The sequence below is a fragment of the Stomoxys calcitrans genome, chromosome 3 (genome assembly GCF_963082655.1).
Source record: "Stomoxys calcitrans chromosome 3, idStoCalc2.1, whole genome shotgun sequence".
NCBI classification, from domain to species: domain Eukaryota; kingdom Metazoa; phylum Arthropoda; class Insecta; order Diptera; family Muscidae; genus Stomoxys; species Stomoxys calcitrans.
In genome coordinates this window covers 179,547,447-179,565,079 of record NC_081554.1, presented here as the reverse complement: position 1 = coordinate 179,565,079, position 17,633 = coordinate 179,547,447, and the positions used below count along the sequence as shown (strand labels likewise).

Genomic DNA, 17,633 nt, shown 5'->3' with positions numbered 1-17,633 from the left:
TTGGTCAGCTTCGAAATTGAGATCTACGTAGCCTGCTCAATGCATTTAAGCACATCATCTATGCTTTAATTTTTCAAAAAGGTTTGCTTTCTATTCTAAATAGGAGCAAACTCAAAGCCAATTGTTTTCAGTTGGACAAAGAAATCCAGAGATAAAATAAAAAGGAGCTCAAACACAGCTAAAATATAACAAAAATATTTTCCGATTTTTTTCTAACAGTTTCTTGATTTTTCTTTATCGGTTTTGCCAATATCTTTCAAGTTTAACATTCTCGTACCAGGAAACACTGGTCTTAACTCAGATCATAGTTCCAAACACTTACCTCAAAGTTTTGATATAAAATTCCATTTTCCTCATTCAATTTGACACTCTCTTGCTTTTCCTTGTCACCACCCTTGGAGGCAATGTCAACAACCATTTGAGCGGGTTTGTAATCAGCCAATTTGGCAAACTTTATCAAGGCCTGCAGACCGACCACTGTATCCTGGGTTGAGGAGAAACCACCATAGCTGTTACGTTGGGCCACCAACCATCTGATAATGGGGAAGACCTCATCGACACTGGCTTGAGGTTGATCCAGCAGAGTCAATAAAATATAGGAACTGATTTCAACATCACTGCTATAGACATAAAGCCACCATCTCAGCTGATGAGGTCTATCCCAAGAGGACCACCATTTGCGATCACCATCAGTCTTGGCCAAACTATTCAAATGGGCTAATTTTTCAGGGGCAGCAGCATGTTTGGCCTTGTTCAAGGTGTAGGCAGCAATGGCTTGGGCATGCAGCGATTTCGAGTCATCCTCATGCTTGGCTATGTATGAGAGTCCTTTTTCAATTTGAGCAGAGTATTTCTCAGCATTGGTCTATGATAAAGTGGTGGAAGAAAGATGTTAAAGTTCCATATGGGTTAGATGGAAGTGCTTAAATCTTACCTTATTCTCCAACAAAGCCAACAATACACTGCTGGTCAGGGAAACATGATTGGCCTGTGATATATAGAAGAAGCTGCCCTTTTCGGTGAAGGAACCGTTTTCAGCCTGTTGCTTTATTAAATAATCCAAACCCCCAGACACAATCTTGGGGTCCACGTTAATATAGTCCTCCAATTGTTGTAGAGAACGCACCACATAGGCTGTCAACCAGGTGGAGCCATTGTTGGGATGTTTATGGTCTGTGGAGGGTCCAAAAGAACTGAAGGAGCCATCATCATGACGGTAGTTAAGCATGCGTTGATAACCAGTCTCCATGTTGTAACGCAACTTAGTCTCCAAGCTGGGCGTTAAACGTTTGGTGTTCTGAAAATCCCAAAAAAGATTTGAGTGTTAAATGGAGAATGCCACAACTAAGACTTTTTCGACTTACCTCCAAATATTTCATAACCAAATAGTTGGGCAATAAGGAAGACATGGTCTGTTCACCACAACCGGTGGGTAAGCGCACCAAATTATCCAAATTATTGGCAACAGGACCCAAAATATCACCAACAACTCCCACCTCAACATGTTGGGAGTCGGGCACAATTTCAGCAGGCAATTCCAATTCAAAGGAGCTCTTTTGTTCAGGTTCCTTATTCAGATTGACAAAGAAGGCACGATTGCCATATTTGGTAATACCTTCGGGCACCACCTTCATGGCTTTGTGGACAGCATCACCGGCCACAGGTGAAACGGCGGTATACTTCAGCAAAACATTGCCCAAAACTTTGGGACGCAACATGAAGGCAACACCGGCAGCACCATTGGCAGGTACACGCACTGTCTTGGTGCGTTTTTCTTCACCAATGACCTCATTATTGACTTCGGTGAATTCGAATTCACCATCGGTGTTATCCAGAGTAACTTCGACATCCAAATCCTTGTTCAAGTAGTTGAAAACCAAGGCAGGTACATTGATGACTTCACCTAAAATTCACAATAAGGGGGGAGTTAATACAAAGGCCAAGGTGAGGCTGCCTAGTTGGCTCAACCTACCTCTTTTAACAGAGTAAGGCAAACGCACTGAGATGAAGAAAGGCTGGAAGGTGGTAATCTTGGTCTTATCCTCTGTTACAGCCAAACCCTTTTCTTTGTTCATGGCAAAGGCGGACACTACCCAAGAGGTAATGGTATCGGGAATCTTCTTGGACCAGGTGAATTCTTCCTTATCAGTGCTATAAAAATTGAAAAATTTAAATTTGTTAGAAATTTTCAAAAAATTTTAATTTTTAATTTTTTTTTCTAAATTTATGTTTTATTGAAAATTTGTATTTTTGTAGAAATTGTGGCAAAACTGGATTTTTTTTAGAAATTTTATTTTTATAGATATTTTGCCAAATTTTGATATTTTGATATTGGAAGGGGAGCGGACCCTCCCCCTTAGCCCTAAAGTACTACCCAAAAATAAAAGAAGACTGATCGGGACAATATGGGATTCAAATGAAAGACATTCTGGATTAGAGTACGAATTTCATATTAAAAATTGGGTCTAAGTAACTGGGGGGCCGCCCTAACCCCAAAACGCCCTCAAATAGATTTATTGGACGACCCTTACAATATGGGCCTCAAATGAAAGGTTTTCGGGAGTAGATTATGAATATGGTTAGGAAAGAGGGATAGGCTTTATAATATATTGATATTGGAAGGGAGCGGACCCTACCCCGTAACCCCAAAAGCAATACCCAAAATCAAAAGTGGACCCATAAGGACAATATGGGTATCAATTGCAAGGTATTGAAGAGTGGAATACGAATATGGTATTAAAAATTGGATCCAAGTATCCAAGGAGTCGACCAATTTCAAAAACTGCCCCAAACAGACATATTTGACATACACATCAATATAGGACTCAAATGAAAGACATTTTGGTGTAGACAACAAATCTGGCATACAAAATCATGTAGAAGTATAGGGGTTCTCCCTTCCCCCAAAAACGCACAAATCTGCATAAAGACTCAGAAACGTCAGAACCAATTTTATCGAAATTTTCACAGAATGTGTAGGTAGGTCTGGAAAGAAACATAGGCTATATAATTTTTTGAAATAATCAAATCTCAGTGAAATCGGATTATAAATGCGCCTTTTATAGGGTTAAGATGTTAAATCGAGATATCGGTCCATATGGTAGCTATATCCAAATCTGGACCGATTTGGGCCAAGTTGCAGAAGAATGTCGGAGAGCCCAACACAACTCACAGTCCCAAATTTCGGCGAATTCGGACAATAAATGCGCCATTATGAGCCCAAGATCTTAAATCGAAGTACCGGTCTATATGGCAGCTATATCCAAATCTGGCCCGATCTAGGCCAAATTAAAGAAGAACGTCGAAGAGCCCAACACAACTCACAGACCCAAATTTCGGCGACATAAGACAATAAATGCGCCTTTTATCGGCGCAAAACCTTAAATCGAGAGATCGGTATATATGGCAGCTTTATTCAATCTGAACCGATCTGTGCTATATTTCAAGCAGATATCGAGGGGACTAACTTAACTCTCTGTCCCAAGTTTCGACGACATCGGACAATAAATGGGCCTTTTATGGCCCCAAAACCTTAAATCGCGAGATCGGTCTATATGGCAGCTATATTCAAATCTGGACCGATCTTGGCGAAATTGAAGAAGGATGTCGACTGGCCTGACACAACTCACTTTCCCAAATTTTGGCGAAATCGGACAATAAATGTACCTTTTTTGGCTCCAAAACTTCATATCGAGAGATCGGTCTATATGACAGCTATATCCAAATCTGAACCGATCTGTACTATATTTCAAGAAGATGTTGAGGGGCTCAACTTAACTCACTGTTCCAAATTTCGGCGACATCGGACAATAAATGCGCCTTTTATCGGCGCAAAACCTTAAATCGAGAGATCGGTATATATGGCAGCTATATCCAAATCTGAACCGATCTGAGCCATATTGCAAAAGCATGTCGAGGGGCTCAACGTAACTTACTGTCCCAAATTTCGGTGACATCGGACAATAAATGCGCCTCTTATGGGCGCAAAACCTTAAATCGTGAGATCGGTATATATGGCAGCTTTATTTAATCTGAACCGATCTGTGCTATATTTCAAGCAGATATCGAGGGGACTAACTTAATTCTCTGTCCCAAATTTCGACGACATCGGACAATAAATGGGCATTTTATGGCCCCAAAACCCTAAATCGCGAGATCGGTCTATATGGCAGCTATATTCAAATCTGGACCGATCTTGGCCAAATTGAAGAAGGATGTCGACTGGCCTGACACAACTCACTTTCCCAAATTTTGGCGAAATCGGACAATAAATGTACCTTTTTTGGCTCCAAAACTTCATATCGAGAGATCGGTCTATATGACAGCTATATCCAAATCTGAACCGATCTGTGCTATATTCCAAGAAGATGTTGAGGGGCTCAACTTTACTCACTATCCCAAATTTCGGCGACATAGGACAATAAATGCGCCTTTTATGGGCGCAAAACCTTAAATCGAGAGATCGCTATATATGGCAGCTATATCCAAATCTGAACCGATCTTAGACATATTGCAGAGGCGTGTCGAGGGGCCCAACTTAACTCACTGTTCCAAATTTCGGCGACATCGGACAATAAATACACCTTTTATGGGCCAAAAACCTTAAATCGAGAGATCGGCCTATATGGCAGCTATATCCAAATCTGAACCGATCCGTGCTATATTCCAAGAAGATGTCGAGGGGCTCAACTTAACTCACTGTCCCAAATTTCGGCGAATTCGGACAGTAAATGCGGCATTTATGGGCCCAAGATCTTAAATTGAAAGATCGGTCTATATGGCAGCTATATCCAAATCTGGCCCGATTTAAGCCAAATTGAAGAAGCATGTCGAGGGGCTTAATCAAACTCGCTGTCCCAAATTTCGGCGACATAGTACAATAAACACGACTTTTATGGGCGCAAAACCTTTAAAATCGAGAGATCGGTATATATGCCAGCTATATCCAAATCTGAACCGATCTTAGACATATTGCAGAGGCATGTCGAGGGGATCAACTTAACTCTCTGTCCCAAATTTCGGCAACATCGGACAATAAATGCACCTTTTATGGGCCAAAAACCCTTAATCGAGATATCGGAGAGCTATATCAAAATCTGGACCGATCTGAGCCAGATTGAAGAAGAATGTCGAAGGACCTGACACAATACTCTGTCTCAAATTTTGGCAAAATCGGTGGTAGGTATAACATGTACCCAAGTTTTGGGTTGGGTATCCCAAAATTTGAATTATTTTGGTCTCAAAAAGTTATATCAGGATATCGGTACAAAGGTGGCCTATATCACCATATTGCCCGATTCGGATAAAACTTGACACCGATGTTGGAAGTCATAGGATAGGACATTGGGCCAAATCAGGAGAAAATTTAGCCTTCTAAGGGCTGAAGAATTCAAATCCGGCGATGGGTTTATATGGGAGATATATGTGTTTATAGACCGATTCGAATCATACTTGGCATGGATGTTGAAAGTCATACCACAAGTCATAGCTTGTTCCATATTTCAAACAAATCGAATGAAAATTGAGGTTTCTGGGGATCGGTTTATATTGGATCGGCTCATACTTGGCCTGGAAGTTGGAAGTCGTAACAAAAGTTTTTGCTCCAAATTTCCGCCAAATCGAGCAAATCTTGCAGCTTCCAGGGGCTCAAGAAATCAAATCGGTAGATTGGTTTATATGGGAGCTATATAAGGTTATAGACCGATTTAAACCTAACTTGGCACAGTTGTTGAAAGTCATAACAGAACATTATGTGCAACATTTTAGCCAAATCAAATAAAAATTACGGCTTCCAGGGGATCAAGAAGTCAAATCGGGGGTACGGTTTATATGCGAGCTATATCGAAGTTTCAACCGATTCATATCCATCCATAATTTCAAACGGCTAGCTTTACGGGTTTGGGCGCTATCGTGATTTCGATAGACTGACGGACGAACGGACATGGCTGGATCGTTTCAGAATGTCGAGACGATCAAGAATATATGTGCTGTATAGGGTCTTAGGACAATATTTCCAGGTGTTACAAACGGAATGACTAGTTTAGTATACCCCTATCCTATGGTGGTGGGTATAATTAATTGGATAAATTAATTTCTTCACAGTAAAACTGTGTTATAACCTCAGTCAGTTCCATTAGGTGTTTCTTACTTACTTTTCAATATTATCGAACAACCAGGTTTCCGAAAAGTCTTTGCGTACTTGAATTGGATCACCGCTAGAACCACCAGCTCCAAAACCGGCGTGAGCAGAAGGTGAAGCAGGTGCAGCTCCAGCACGCACACCTGAGCCGCTAATCTTACTCACACTAACATCATCATGCACTATAGCGTTTTGTACACCTGAAAATGGAGCTGTAGTTGAAACTAATTATCGATTTCTAGTTGGCTTTTTAACCTTGTTTGTAATACACCCGATTTCCTAACTCACTTATCATCATGTAATCCGGTTTGGTCCAGTTATAGAAATAATCGCCATTTGTCAAAGTTACACAGCCGATGGCTGATCCAGGATAATGGGAATAACCGCCCTGGTGTGGTGTACGTGTATTATAGGAACCCACAGTCCAGCCAAATTCCGAATGGCTCAAGTCATTGTTGGATCTCAGCAAGAGAACACTTTGATCGACAGCTGTAAGGGCCACAAAGGAATTGGGAGCAGTTTTAATTTTCAAGGCAACTTCTTCACCGGGCTTAACCTGCTTGGCGGCGGTTACATTGATCTGTAAATAGAACATAAATAGTTAAAATTTCCAATTATGGGTAGGTATGGGTAGAGCTGGAAAAATATCGATTACACTATAGATACTATCGATATTTCAGTTTTTGCCAGAATATCATCGATTGTTATATTTCCTATCGATACTATCAGCACAGTTAAATTTTTTGAAAAACTAAACAAAAATAAGCAATCCGACACTGAATGCGACTTTTAAGACATATTGCGCCTATAGAGGGCTCAATTTACATCTTTCATGACTTCCAACTGACTTTATAAACCTTGCTTTTATTTTGTCTGTGCATTTATTTTGCTTCTAATCTAAATCGATCTCCTGCTTTTTACTTCCTATTTTTTGTTAGAAATATAGGCGATGGGAAATTAACGATAGTATCGATATTTATTGGTAAAACTATCGAATGTTGGGATTATCGATAACCAGTTCTAGTAAGTATGGGAAGAGCTGCAAAATATCGATGGCACTATCGATACTATCGATATTTTAGTTTTTGCTTGAATATCATATGCAAATTTTGCCCATGATAAGAGTCCTCTTTTTAATAGCCGAGTCCGAACGGCGTTTCATACGTGCGAAACCTCTTTGGAGAGAAGTTTTACATGGCATAGTACCTCACAAATGGCAAACATTAGGAGGGTAAAACGGCCGCTGACATTTTTTCTGAGGGTCGAACCCAGGCCTTCAGCGTCGTAGGCGGACATGCTAACCTCTGCGCTACGGTGGCCTCCGATTGTCTGAATAACATCGATTGTTATACTTCCTATCGATACTATCAGCAAAGTTAAATTTTTCATTTTGTGCATTGATATTGCTTCTATATAAATCGATCTTGATTAGAATCGATTTCGCATCGATTATTACTTCTCATTTTCGTTTTAAGTATAGGTGATGGGAAATTAACGATACTAACGATATTTTGTCTTAGAAATATCAAAAATAGGCAATGGAGCGTTTATCGATAGTTTGCCAGCTCTAGTCATGGGGTGTTCTTGGTAGAGCTGGCAAACTATCGATAATCGCAAAATTTGATATTTCTAATAATAGATATCGATAGTATCGGTACTATCGTTAATTTCCCATCACTTATATTTCAAAGAAAATGATCAGTTAATATCAGGAGTTTTATAAAAAAGCAGTGAAGTCAGTTGAAGGTCATAAGAGAAATCATTGCACAAAGTTTTAGTGGAATCGGATGAAAATTGCGCCCTCTATAGGCGAAATCTCATTTAGAATACATTCAGTTTTGAAATATTTTTTATTTTTGTCAATTTTTTCAAACAAAAAAGAACTTTGCCGATAGTATCGATAAGAAAAATACCAATCGATATTCAGTTAAAAAAAAAACGTGCTAAGTTCGGCCGGACTGAATCTTACACAATATATCCTCCACCATGGATCGCATTTGTAATATTCTTTGAATTAACCTACTTGAAAAAGGTAGAAAAACACTACCTCCAAAATTTCAGATAAATACGACCTTCAAAGGCCCTAAGTCAAACTGGGAGATCGGTTTACATAGCAGCTATATCAGATTATGGACCGATTTGAATCATACTAAGTACAGTTGTTGGAAGTCATAACAAAACATGTCATGCCAAATTTCAGCCAAATGGGATAAAAATTGCGTCCTCTAGAGGCTCAAGATGTAAAATAGGGAGATCGGTTTATATGGGAGCTGTATCAGGCTATATACCGATTCGGACAGCATTGACACGTACGTTGGAGGTTATCAGCTAAATCGGATAACAATTGCGCCCTCTAGAGGCTCAAGAAGTCAAGATCCAAGATTGGTTTATGTGGCAGCAATATCAAAACATGGACCCATATATAACCCCAACCGTCCTACACTAATAAGAAGTATTTGTGCAAAATTTCAAGCGGCTAGCTTTACTCCTTCGAAAGTTGGCGTGATAGCATCGATAGTGCTATCGATTTTTTGCCAGCTCTAGTCCTAACTCACCCTTTTTATACCCACCATCGAAAGATGGAGGTCTATTCATTTTGTCATTCTGTTTGCAACACATCGTAATATCCATTTCCGACCCTATAAAGTATATATATTCTTGATCAGCGTAAAAATCTAAGATGATCTAGCCATGTCCGTCCGTCTTTTCGTCAGTCTGTTGAAATCACGCTACAGTCTTTAAAAATGGAGAAATTGAGCTTAAACTTTGCACAATTTCGCTTTTTTGGCCATAAGAGGGTTAAGTTCGACGATGGACTATATCGGACTATATTTTGATATAGCCCCCATATAGACCGATACGCCGATTTAGGGTCTTAGGCCCATAAAAGGCGCATTTATTGTCCGATTTTGCCAAAATTTGGGACAGTGAGTTGTGATAAGTCCTTCGAAAACTTTCTTCAAATTGGCCCAGATCGGTTAAGATTTGGATATAGCTGCCCTATTGACCGATCCGCCGATTTAGGGTCTTAGGCCCATAAAAGCCACATTTATTGTCCGATTTTGCTGAAATAAGTTGTGCTAAGTCTTTCGATAACTTTCTTTAAATTGGCCCAGATCGGTTAAGATTTGGATATGGCTGCCATATAGACCGATCTCTTGATTTAACGTTTTGGGGCCATAAAAGGCGCATTTAATGTTCGATGTCGCCGATATTTGGGACAGTGAATTGTGTTAGGACCTCCGATCTCCTTCTTCAATTTGGCCCAGATCGGTCCAGATTTGGATATAGCTGCCATATAGACCGATCTTCCGATTTAAGGTTTTGGGGCCATAAAAGGCGCATTCATTGTCCGTTGTCGCTGAAAGTTGGTACAGTGCGTTAAGTTAAGCCCTTTGACATCTTTCTGCAATATGGGACATATCGGTCCAGACTTGTATATATATCTGCCATATAGACCGACCTCCCGATTTAAGGTTTTGGGGCCATAAAAGGCGCATTTAATGTTCGATGTTGCCGATATTTGGGACAGTGAATTGTGTTAGGACCTCCGATTTCCTTCTTCAATTTGGCCCAGATCGGTCCAGATTTGGATATAGCTGCCATATAGACCGACCTCCCGATTTAAAGTTTTGGGGCCATAAAAGGCGCATTAATTGTCCGATGTCACCGAAATTTGGGACATTAAGTTAAGTTAAGCCCCCAACATACCTCTGAAACATGGCATAAATCGGTCCAGATTTGGATATAGCTGCCATATAGACCGATCTCTCGATTTAAGGTTTAGGGGTCATAAAAGGCGCATTTATTGTCCGATGTCGCCAAAATTTGGGAGAGTGAATTGTGTTAGGACTTTCGACCTACTTCTTCAATTTGGCCCAGATCGGTCAAGATTTGAATATAGCTACCATATAGACCGATATCTCGACTTAAAGTCTTGGCTCCATAAAAGGGGCATTTATAATCCGAAATTTGACACAGTGAATTTTGGTCCAAATCGGAACATATTTCGATATAGCTGCTATGGGGCATAAGGCATGTATTTTTCACCGGATTTTAACGAAAAGTGGTTTACATTTACATCCAAGCTGGTGGGTATCCAAAGTTCGGCCCGGCCGAACTTAATGCGTTTTTACTTGTTAAGTCTACTCACATGATTCTGCAATTCAAATTCGACATAAAAGGTCTCCTCGGCATAATGATATTCACCATGCTCATCCACATAGTAGACATATAAGCCAAAGTGCGGAGCATACAAATAGTCTGGGGTCAAGGTCAGATTGTAGACCTTGGTATTCTCGGGCAAATCGACATGGCCACTCTTCAAGATATTACCACGGGCAATGATGTTGTAATCGAAATAGGACAAAGGCTTGCTGGAGTTAATGGTGAATTGGTCTTCATGGTTAAGCTTGGGACTGCAAATACATATGGATGAGAATGGGAAAAGTTCTATTGGTTAAGCCGATTAGTAACCTACCGTTCATTGTAGTATTTGTCTTTGATTTTAAAGTAATCCTTGGGTTCTTCATTGGTCTCGGGTTTATCCAGTTTCTTAGGCTCACGATATTGATAGGCATTGCTAATGTCACGTTTCTCATCGCGATAGTGAGCTACCATGTTGTAATAATGAGAATGGCCTTCGTATTCCTTCAAGTCAGGCAGGGATACTTTGAAGATGGCAAAGCCGGTGGCATTCATGTATGAGGTAAAGCTAAAGGTACGATTCTCGGCCACAGGTGGGCTCATTGTGGTGGTAGTCTCCTTCTCTGTGCCATCATCATTGTAGTGAACTGGTCTATAGTAATCATGCTTGTTGAGCACTTCATGATAGACTAGCTCCACCGGAGTCTTGGTATCCGATAGATGAGTGCCATCCACCAGACTCAATTTAATGGTAACTTCCTTTTCCTTATCGGCCTCAAAGGAGTAGCAAGTATCATATTCAGCACAATGCATGGAATAACGATAGGGATAGATTTGTGTGCTGGCAGTGGCATTGATTTTCACCCCAGTGAATTCCTCTTCCACAGTGGCCACTATGCTGCCATATGTTGAGTACTCCTTATTATGCAGATAGGCTTCTAGTTCCTTGACATTGAGATCGATTTTAGCTTTGCCCTGAACCATGTCAGCGGTCTTGATAATAGTTGGGGGTTCCTTTTGTTCTGCTGCCATGGCATCATTCTGATAATGATAGTATCTGGAACCTAGGGTTAAGATGACGGTTGTCTTGCCATTCAAGGGCTTGCCATAGGTGTAGCTGGAATAGGGCAGAACAATTTAATAATAAGTTCAACATATCACTCCTCTACTCTACTTACTTGGCACGCACAACAACCTGCATGTCACCATCCTTCACCGATACCGCTTCTGTGGCCTCAGCACTTACCACATACTTGGGTAGAACATATTTTTGCACTTCAAAGTAAACAACACGCCCATGACCACCCATACCTGATAGCCCCATGCGCCAATGTCCCATGACAGGGAATTCGGAAATTTGAAATTTGCCCGTATGCACACCATGGCTGAGAGTGAAATCTTTAATTTCCTTAATGCGATTCCTTTTGGCATCCTCAAACCAGATCATGACATTCTTATCCACAGTAGCTGGTTTCAAATCCTTGTCCAAGAACACAACACGATAGTTGACTACATCGCCTGGCTTATAGAGGCCCTTATCTGTTTGAATCCTTACATAAGGATCAAATTTGGCATAGTTCAGTTTGGTGGTGTTCTTAAAGCCATCAAAGCAGTTGACACCCTCTGCTGTGAGATTGTAATCGCCCTTCTCTAAGGCGGGAACATCGAAGTCGACATTTTTGATTTCGGCATTCTTAACTTCCACAACTTTGGTCTCATTGTACGAGGGGCCAGTGATGCCTATCTTAATTTGACACGCCTGATCCACATGATGAACGGCAACGGCAGCTGTATACTTGTCTTCCGAGTGAATGGTGCCGGGGGCGATAACAGTGTATGTGCTGGAAGGGGAGAAGCGAAAGAGAAGAGATTAGGCCTGCATGCACTTTCACTTTTCAGTTGAAAATCATTTTCTAATCATAGTTCCTAGGTATAGATGCAAAGACGGACTACAAGTTTCATGTATTTTATACCCTCTACCATAGGATGGGGGTATACTAAGTTCGTCATTCTGTTTGTAACTATTCGAAATATTCGTCTGAGATCCCATAAAGTATAAATAATCTTGATCGTCGTGACATTTTATGTCGATCTAGCCATGTCCGTCCGTCAGTTCGTCTGTCTGTCTGTCGAAAGCACGCTAACTTCCGAAGGAGTAAAGCTAGCCGCTTGAAATTTTGCATAAATACTTTTTATTAGATTAGGTCGGTTGGGATTGTAAATGGGCAATATCGGTGCATGTTATGATATAGCTGCCATATAAACCCATCTTGGGTTTTGACTTCTTGAGCCTCTAGAGGGCGCAATTCTTATCCAATTGTAATGAAATTTTGCACGACGTGTTTTGCTATGACTTTCAACAACTATGCAAAATAACGTTCAAATCGGCCAATAACCTGATATAGCTGCGATATAAACTGATCTTGGGTCTTGACTTCTTGAGCCTCTTGAGGCCGCAATTCTTATTCGTTTGGCATGAAATTTTGCACGACGTGTTTCGCTATGACTTTCAACAACTGTGCTAAGTTAGGTTCAAATCGGTCCATAACCTGATATAGCTGCCATATAAACCGATCTTGGGTCTTGACTTCTTGAGCCTCTAGAGGGCGCAATTCTTATCCGAATTGAATGAAATTTTGCACAAAGTATCTTGTTACGATTTCCAACAACTGTACTAAATAAGGTTCAAATAGGTAAAGAATGTGATATGACTTTCAACAACTGTGCCAAATAAAGTTCAAATCGGTCCATAATCTGATATAGCTGCCATATAAACCGATCGGGAGACTTGACTTCTTGAGCCTCTAGAGGGCGCAATTCTTATCCGATTTGAATGAAATTTTGCATGACGTATTTTTTTATGACTTTCAACAACTGTGCCAAATAAGGTTTAAATCGGCCAATAACCTGATATAGCTGCCATATAAACCGATCTTGAATCTTGACTTCTTTAGCCACTAGAGGGCGCAATTCTTATCCGATTGGAATGCAATTTTGCACGACGTGTTTCGCTATGACTTTCAACAACTGTGTCAAATAAGGTTCAATTCGGCTTATAAACTGATATTGCTGCCATAAAAACCGATCTTGAATCTTGACTTTTTAGCCACTAGAGGGCGCAATTCATATTCGATTAGGCTGAAATTTTTTTTATGGTCTGAATCGGTCTATAGGCTGATACAGCTCCCATGTAAATCGATCTCTCTATTTTAAGAAGAAAAGGAACTCAACAAAGCGATCCATGGTGGAGGGTATATAAGATTCGGCCAGGCCGAACTTAGCACGCTTTTACTTGTTTTTTTTTTAAGGGGGCTTGCAACTGTGTGACAGTGTTCAGTCTAATCTTAAAGGTTCGAGAAACAGCTTTTATTTTAATGACTTTTGATTATCAGCCAGAGAGCATAAAGATTTACTTGCAGCATCTTCATTGGTCCAGTAGGTAGGAGATCATAAAAGTAAAAACAAATAAAAAATATTTGTGGGGTCTTAAGGTGACTTGGGTCTACTTGCTTTTATCATTTTTTTGTTTTTGATTTTTGTTTGTTTCCAATTGCTGCTTGAAGACAGTATTTAAGTTCAAAATTGTTGTAGCTTCTTATCAAATCGAGATTATTGCATAATGATGGAATAGGCATATCATTGCCTAGGTTTAGAAAAGTTCAACAAAGTTAAGCCATGTCGCCACCATGGTGAAGCGATCTAAAAATAATAATTCAGGCGTTTAAGCAAAATTGCAAATTTTGTTAAAATTTCAAAGGCGAACATGCTAACCTCTGCGCTACGGTGGCCTCCAGTAACATCAGATTTCAACATCAAAAAATATTCACAAAGCCACATTTCTGTCACCCGATCAAAACGCGAGGAACAAAATTGATCACGTTGTGATTGATGGAAGGCATTTATCCAGCGTGTTAGATGTACGAGCGGTCCGTGGAGCGAATATAGATTCGGATCATTGCCTTGTTGCAGCAAAGGTTCGCACCCGTTTGAACATGGCGAGGAAAGTACGATCTGACACTGCACGGAAGCTGGACATTAGAAGCTGAACAGCCGAGTGGACTCCACTCGACTGACCCAAATGCTTGATAAAATCACTCCTTCTTCCGATGATAGACTGGCGCAGTCGCAACCTATTGACCACTCCATGAAAATTGCCTCGAAATCTGTACTTGGGTACCGGAAGCCTCCTCCAAGAAACCCATGGTAAGACCAAGATACCCGATTCTCTTAAAATTTGGCAGGAAGGATTTTATTATGGCTCTCGACATTAAAGGTGAATTTCATAAAAATCGGTTCAGATTTGGATATAGCTCCCATATATATGTTGGTGCGATTTGCAGCAATACTGCAATAAAATGGTCATTTGTTAACTGGATCTCTTGAAATTTTGCAGGAAAAATTTTCTTATGACCATCGACATTACAGGTAAATTTCATAAAAATCGGTTCAGATTTGGATATAGCTCCCATGTATATGTTCGTCCGATTTGCAGTAATAATGCAATAAAAAAATCATTTGTTAACCGATTCTCTTGAAATTTGTTAGGAAGGATTTTCTTATGGCTTTCTATATTACTGGTAAATTTCATAGAAATCGGTTTAGATTTAGATATAGCTCCCATATATATGTTCGTCCGATTTGCAGTAATAGTGCAATTAAATGGTCATTTGTTAACCGATTCCATTAATATTTGTAAGGAAGGATTTTCTTATGGCTCTCAATATTACTGGTGAGTTTCATAAAAATCGGTTCAGATTTGGATATAGCTCCCATGTATATGTTTGTCCGATTTGCAGTAATAATGCAATTAAAAGGTCATTTGTTAACCGATTCTCTTGAAATTTGTTAGGAGAGATTTTCTCTAGACTCTCGACATTACGGGTAAACTTCATAAAAATCGGTTCAGATTTGGATATAGCTCCCATATATAAGTTCGTCCGATTTGCAGTAATAATGGTCATTTGTTAACCGATTCTCTTGAATTTTGTTAGGAAGGATTTTCTTATGGCTTTCAATATTACTGGTAAATTTCATAGAAATCGGTTTAGATTTAGATATAGCTCCCATATATATGTTCGTCCGATTTGCAGTAATAGTGCAATTAAATGGTCATTTGTTAACCGATTCCATTGATATTTATAAAGAAGGATTTTCTTATGGCTCTCAATATTACTGGTGAATTTCATAAAAATCGGTTCAGATTTGGATATAGCTCCCATATATATGTTCGTCCGATTTGCAGTAATAATGCAATAAAATGGTCATTTGTTAACTGGATCTCTTGAAATTTTGCAGGAAGAATTTTCTTATGACTCTCGACATAAAAGATAAATTTCATAGAAATCCGTTCAGATTTCGATATAGCTCCCATATATATGATCGTCCGATTTGAAATAATAATGGTCATTTGTTTACCGATTCTCTTGAAATTTGTTAGGAAGGATTTTCTCTTGACTTTCGACATTACATGTATATTTCATAAAAATCGGTTCAGATTTGGATATAGCTCCCATATATATGTTCGTCCGATTTGCAGTAATAGTGCAATAAAATGGTCATTTGTTAAGCGATTCCCTCGAAATTTTGTAAGAAGAATTTTCTTATGGCTCTCGACATTATAGATGAATTTCATAGAAATCGGTTCATATTTAGATGTAGCTGTCATATATGTATATCGCCCGATTTTCACCCCAAGAGCCATTGCAATAGCATTTTTTGACCAGAGCCATTGCAATAGATTTTTAGCAGAATCCATGGTGGTGGCGAACCGATTCGGCTCGGCTGAACTTAGTACGCTTTTACTTGTTGCTCTTCAAGGTTATATATTGGGTATTATATGGAACTCGTTGTCAAACTTTTGACTTGTTTTTGCCTAGTTTAAAATTTTAGTAAATTTTTATACATCATTTCGAGTATATGAAAAAAAATTGCTTCATTAATAATATGGCACGATTCCACTGAATAACAAACATCATTGGCGTCCTTACTTTCCATTGAAATACAAAAAAAAAAATTACTTAAATTATTAAATCAAGGTGGTAATGCAATTTCACCAATGTCAATAAATAATTGCTCGTTAAAATCATTAAAACAGGTCGCTGTTTGATGGACATTCATTACTTTTTATTTATTTATTTTTTTTTTTTTTATTTTGCAATTCAGTATTAATGTAGACACATACGATACCAAATCAAATTAAGCAAAATCAGAATTATACAATATCTTCATTATTATTTCGAAATAGCAATTGTACAAGAAATCACAAAAAAAGAAATGCTTTTAATTTAATTGCCCGTCAGAGCGACAGTGATATTTTGCTAAGTTTTTTTTTGTTATATTGAAACAAAACACACAAAAAATGGTTAAAAAATTAACAAGAGTGGTTGTTTTGTTCGTTCTGTTCTAATTATTTTCAATGGCCCAAAAACAAAGTTTTTGTTTTTTTTTGTTATAACATTGAAAAACCACCCAAAAAAATTCATGAGCAAATCATAAAATGTTAAGCCTCTCATAAATTATTTTGCTTTTTTTTTTGGTTTCCACATAATGACGATCAAGTTCAAGGCAAAGTTCAGCCTCCCTAGTGGTTTCACGATATAAAAAAAAAACCATTGGGAATACATTTACAAAAAACCAGTAAGGAAAAGCTAAAGTCGGGCGGTGCCGACTTTAAAATACCCTACACCTACACTTTAAACACAAAGGGTGGGGGGGGGGGGGGGGGGGCTATATGTAATTAATGAACCAATTTCATAAACCTCGGCGAATGTATCAAAGTTCGAGCAAAGCAAAAATGTTCAAAATGTACTAACTACGGTTGACAAATGGCAACAATTTATCCAAAATCTGGCGAACATGTACATGGGAGCTATATTTAAATCTAAACCGATTTCGAGAGCCATAAAAAATCCTTCCTACCAAATTTCGAGAGAATCGGTTAACAAATGACCATTTTATTGCATTATTACTCTAAATCGGACGACCATCTATATGGGAGCTATATCCAAATCTGAACGGATTTCTATGAAATTCACGTGTAATGTCGGTGGTTATAAGAAAATCCTTCCTGCCGAATTTCGAGAGAATCGATTAACAAGTAACCATTTAATTTATGTATTACTCCAAATCGGACGAACATATATATGGGAGCTATATACAAATCTGAGCCGAATTCTATGAAATTCACCAGTAATATTGAGAGTCATATGAAAATCCTTTCTACCAAATTTCAAGAGAATTGGTTGAAAAATGACCATTTTATTGCTGTATTACTGGAAATCGGACGAACATCTATATGGGAGCTATATCAAAATCTGAACCGATTTTTATGAAATTCACCTGTAGTGTC

At 39.0% G+C, this 17,633-nt stretch overlaps 2 protein-coding genes across 5 annotated transcripts in view; one reads left to right on the top strand and one right to left on the bottom strand.

Moving 5' to 3' along the window:
• The window catches only part of LOC106085066 (lachesin), a 515,032-nt gene that overhangs the window by 121,556 nt on the left and 375,843 nt on the right, over positions 1–17,633 (top strand). The window lies entirely within an intron of this gene.
• The window catches only part of LOC106083193 (murinoglobulin-2), a 36,810-nt gene that overhangs the window by 3,051 nt on the left and 16,126 nt on the right, over positions 1–17,633 (bottom strand). Inside the window, exons 2-10 of one of the 4 annotated variants that reach the window (XM_013246074.2) lie at positions 11,464–12,126; positions 10,620–11,402; positions 10,293–10,557; positions 6,395–6,719; positions 6,153–6,339; positions 1,973–2,151; positions 1,365–1,903; positions 935–1,297; positions 323–865 (exon numbers count right to left, since the gene is read on the bottom strand). In XM_013246074.2, coding sequence (XP_013101528.2) covers positions 323–865; positions 935–1,297; positions 1,365–1,903; positions 1,973–2,151; positions 6,153–6,339; positions 6,395–6,719; positions 10,293–10,557; positions 10,620–11,402; positions 11,464–12,126 — 3,847 coding nt within the window. Of the gene's footprint in view, positions 1–322; positions 866–934; positions 1,298–1,364; positions 1,904–1,972; positions 2,152–6,152; positions 6,364–6,394; positions 6,720–10,292; positions 10,558–10,619; positions 11,403–11,463; positions 12,127–17,633 lie in introns of all 4 variants that reach the window. The other 3 variants (XM_059364758.1, XM_013246075.2, XM_059364759.1) reach the window with 3 other exon arrangements.